This window comes from Tupaia chinensis, unplaced genomic scaffold (assembly GCF_000334495.1).
Source record: "Tupaia chinensis unplaced genomic scaffold, TupChi_1.0 Scaffold000671_2, whole genome shotgun sequence".
In the NCBI taxonomy this organism is placed as follows: Eukaryota; Metazoa; Chordata; class Mammalia; order Scandentia; family Tupaiidae; genus Tupaia; species Tupaia belangeri.
The window spans coordinates 774,408-778,783 of NW_006160194.1; the positions used below are offsets into that span (position 1 = coordinate 774,408).

The 4,376-nt window shown below is 62.9% G+C and overlaps 1 protein-coding gene across 1 annotated transcript in view; it reads left to right on the forward strand.

Annotated features, from left to right (window-relative positions):
• Positions 1-4,376, forward strand: part of EXOC3L4 (exocyst complex component 3 like 4) — an 11,308-nt gene that overhangs the window by 4,280 nt on the left and 2,652 nt on the right. Inside the window, exons 4-9 of the mRNA XM_027776388.1 lie at positions 1-149; positions 1,248-1,359; positions 1,556-1,678; positions 2,022-2,122; positions 2,298-2,378; positions 3,787-3,901. The exon at positions 1-149 is cut by the window's left edge and continues 15 nt beyond it. Coding sequence (XP_027632189.1) covers positions 1-149; positions 1,248-1,359; positions 1,556-1,678; positions 2,022-2,122; positions 2,298-2,378; positions 3,787-3,901 — 681 coding nt within the window. The remainder of the gene's footprint in view (positions 150-1,247; positions 1,360-1,555; positions 1,679-2,021; positions 2,123-2,297; positions 2,379-3,786; positions 3,902-4,376) is intronic.

Sequence of the window (4,376 nt, forward strand, 5' to 3'; positions counted from 1 at the left end):
TCCGCGGCCGCCGGTTTGCCCGCGTGGGAGACCTACCTGCTCGCCTTCCACGGCGCGGTGGCCCAGCGCCTGCAGGAGCTCGCGCAGGACGCCCGCGGTTGCGAGCAGCTCTACGTCCTGCTGGACTGGGCCGCCAACGTCTACAGCAGGTGAGGCCCCGGGGCGGGGAGGCGCTGGCACTGTCCCCTGGTGCTCCCTACCTGGAGGCTGTCAGGATCGGAGGAGCACAGGGCACCTTTCTTCCCTGGGAGAGGGCTGGTGATGAGGCGCCTGAGAACCCAGCCTCTGACGCTTTCTGTGCGTTAGGCCCCGGCCCACACCTCGCCAGGGTTTTCCTAAGAGACCATTCTCCCTGGTTCCTGAGGCTGAGAAGCCTCCACAGGTGGGGTGGTTTTCGGCAGAGCAGGGAGCCAGTTGAGGCCTGTGCTAGTCCCCAGGGTGCTGTTGGGTGAGTTAGAAAATCCTGGGCACCTCCAGGCAGACAGCCACAGGCTCTTGGCTCAGGTTCACCCCCACTTTCTCCTTTGGGCGGGCACGGTGCAGGTGCAGTCTGCCAAGAGCTTCCTCTGGGCTCTGCACTGTTTGAGGGGAGCACATTCCCCCAGAGTGGCCTCCAGCCCAAGGGCACAGCGTAGTCAGGAGGAGGTTGCCTGAAAGTCTTGGGCTCTTGGGGCCAGCAGATGGCATGGACGTGGTGGCACATGACCAACCGGGCAGTTGACTCCCGGATCTGGTGGCTTGCAAATCATGCTGGACACATGTGCATGGGTGCCTACGACCTCCTGAGAGGAGGGAGGAGTTCTCACTCTTCCTCTTTCTGTCTCTTCTCCTCCACACGTGCCCTACAGCAAAAAGTCCTGGACTCCTTAAACTGCTGTGTGGCTTCAGGCCACCACCCCTCTCTGGGCCTCCCTGGAGTGGGTTGGATGGTGGCCGTCTGGAGCTATGTGGAGTTGGGGGTGGTGGGAGCTTAGAGCCCTGTCTGCCAGACGGTGAGGTCACCGCCGAGGCCAGCTGACCAAGGCCCAGCTATGTAGCAGTCCCTGGAACCCTGTGCAGCTGCTTGCCAGAACGCAGGAGACCCAACAGCAGAGGCTTCTGCGGAGGGGGTGTAACAGAAACCCAAGTTCTGGGCCCTGTACTGTTGGCCTCAGACCATGAGCCTGGCCAGAAACGGGGGGTGGGGGTGGGGGTTAGCCATTGCCCATCAGCACCCAGCCCAGGCTCTCAAATGCCCCCCATTCCAGTCCTGACTTCCTGGGCACCCAAGACTTGATGCTGCCCGTGGAGCCCCTGCCCCCACTCCTGGCACCTGACGTGTGGGCCCGATTGGAGAGCGACTACACCAGCTTCCTCGAGGTAATGCCAGGGCAGGGCCAGGCTGAAGGCAGCAGGTCCTGCAGGGAGGCTCCGCCCCAGGATGGCCGTGGAAGTGTGGGCTGGTGGCAGCTCACCCTCCACCACCACCAGCCAGTGATAAGGCATGCTGGCCCTCGAGGATAGGGTTCTTCCTTCCTGGCAGGGTCTCAGGGCTGCTCCCCCCCTTACCCCCCAGGCCAAGGTCACAGACTGCTTCGATGGCATTCTGCAGCTGGAGCAGTCACGCTGGGCGGCTGCGGAGGCCCCCGAGGTGCTACAGGGCCGTTACCACGCGCCGCTGTCCATCGACGTCCACATGGTGCGCCGGCAGGGGCTGCGGGGCGGCCTGTGTGCAGACTGCTGGTGATGGGGACAGCCAGGGCTTCGTGTCCAGTTCAAATTCCTCCCCGAGATGGGAGCCTGAGGCCCCATGTGGGCGCGAAGGGGACACAGGGGAGCCCCCCGCTGGGAGTGCGGGAGCTCTGGGTTCAGCGGGTGGGCCAGGCTGTGGGGGAGCTGACCCCCACATTGAGGTCACTGAGCTCTGGAGCCACAATTGCCCGGCAGAGCAGGGTGGGCTGCCCATGCTGCGGGGCCACCAGGTGTGGGACTGCAGGCCTCTGGTCGCTGCTCCGATGCTCAGACTGTGGCTTTGCTGGCAGCTCCTGGCCCAGCACGTGAAAGCGGCAGGAGCCATCTCCGCAGAACTGGAGGCCACCGCCCTGCGGATCTGCGCGCGGGCGCTCGGCCTCTTCGTGCCCAGGTGCGGGCACGCCCTCGGCCTTGGAGGGATGAGCGGAGGGGGGCGGTGGCTGTCCCATTCGCTCAGAGTGTGAGACCCCAGCTCTGCAGTCTGAGTGGAACCTGAGGGGAGGGCCGACTGCGGACCTAGAGCAGCCGGGAAAGGTCCTCAAGGCCTCTGCGTCCGCTGCCCCCAGGTTTGAAAAGGCTTTTCTGGAGTCTGAGGCCGTGAATGAGCCACACCTGGGCGCCTACATTAACACCTGCGAGGAGCTGAGGTACGTCTCCTTACTCCTCTGCAGGGGCGGTGCCCGGCATGACCAGCAGGAGGCGCGCGAACTCCGGGGACCCGGAAAGGCATTGAGCGCGCGGTGTGTGCGTGTGTGTGTGTGTGTGTGTGTGTGTGTGTGTGTGTGTTGCAGCCTGGACTCCCTCTCTGCCTCCCCTCCTTCCAGTAGATCTCAGGCTCTGGAAGGGATGTGGGGAGTGTTGAGGCTAAGCAGAGGCCAAGGAGTTCCAACTGCCCTAGTGCCTACTTGCACCGTGGCTCCATTTCTCTCCTTCCTTGATCCTAGCCAGCCTTCCTCCTTTCTGGGGACACCCTTCCTCCACGAAGCCCTCCCTAACTCCCCACCCTGGGCTATGCTGGGCTGGGGTCTGTGTCCAGAGGCAGAGGCCCCCTCTGTGGTTGGCAATGGCTGCTGGCCTCCCACGCCTTCAAGCCTCAGCCTTCCCCCGTCCCCCATTGCAAATGCACCAGCTGCTGAAAGCTGCCAGTGACTGAGGTTACAGACTCAGCTTAGCCACTTGCTGGCTCTGTTCCCAGGGACAAGCCCCTTCACCTCTGCTCCGTTCCTCTTCTGTCCAATGCAACCAGAGCTCTTGTCCCCTAGAGCCATGTGGGGACTCGTCCCCTGGAGGACTCAGTTCCCAGTGGCTTAGGAGCACTTGGGGTTTGCTATGCCAGCCAGTGCCATTGTTCCTAGTGCAATGTCCCAGTACAGCTGGGAAGCAGAGGCTCCGGACGAGAATGCCGGGGATGGAGCCAGGCCCGCAGAGTCCAGAGCACAGCCTTGACGCAGCACTGTCTGGACACTTGTCCCCCATCTGAGCCAGGCTGGTACTCCCCACGGGGGTCTTGGGGTTCAGCCCAGGGCGTGTTCTGCACCCCTTGGTTGGCACCCTCTGGCCCAATCCCTGATAGGATTTCAGCCTGCTGTGTCTCTGGGCTGTGAGGGTTGGAGACAACCTGGCCTTCGGTTTCAACAGTGAAATGGGGACATTGTCACATTCAGGGGGCAGTTATGAGGCTCAGAGGAGAGTCTGTGCCAGGCGTGGCTACGTGGCAGTGTCCCGTCACCCAGAAAGTGGAGGCTTTGTCTAGAGCTGCCAGAGGGGTGCTCTGCCATGAGCCAGGCCCACCCCCTCCCAGTGACCTACTACTTCATGATTGGATGGGGGGCTTGGGCTGTCTCCTCACTGCACCTCGGGCTAGCATGCTGTGCAACCCTCCAGGCTGTCCCCACATTGCAGTGTAGACAAGCGCACAACCCTCCAGGCTGCCCCCGCATTGCAGTGTAGACAAGCAGAGCTGATGTGGCCCCTCACCTGATGGCTGTGTGCCCAGCCTTGTTCCCCAGCCTGCTTCCCCTTGCCCACCTCATCGTCCATCCTTCCTCTTGTCAGGACCAGTCTTCTGAGTAGGTTCCCAGGAACCCTGGAGGAGCTGGAGAAGCCCCTGGGGGCTGCAACCCGCAGCTTCCAGAAACGCCTGCTCCAGAGCTTGCAGCGTGACGTGCAGGTGAATGGCAGGAGCCTTCTCTCCCCACCTCCTGTGTCTGGTGTCCCCTAGTCCCTGGAAATCAAGGACCCAGGTCCCAGCACTCACTTGCCCTGGGGACAGTCTCCAGTGAGTGTGCAGGGAGTGGCAGGGCCCTAGATGAGTTCCCAGCTAGGTGAGGGAGGCTGGAAACACTTACCCTTTTCACTTCTGTCTCCAGCCCTCCGCCCCGAGCCCAGGCTGGTGGGTCCAAGGATCTAGGCCTGGGTCCCTGTCCCAGCCCCTCAGGGTTTCTGCAGGGCAATCCCAGGCAGGGCCAGGCTAGACACTCAGGCTCAGACCTTGCTCACTGGGGCTCAGGCCTGGAGGATGCATGCGCGGAAAGCCTTAGAGACAGGAGTGAGGCATGGGGGGGCGGCGGGGGGGGGTGTTAGCTGGTGGCAGGACAGGACTGGAGACTCCGCTTTCTCTCTGTCCACCAGCCGCTCTTCAAGGG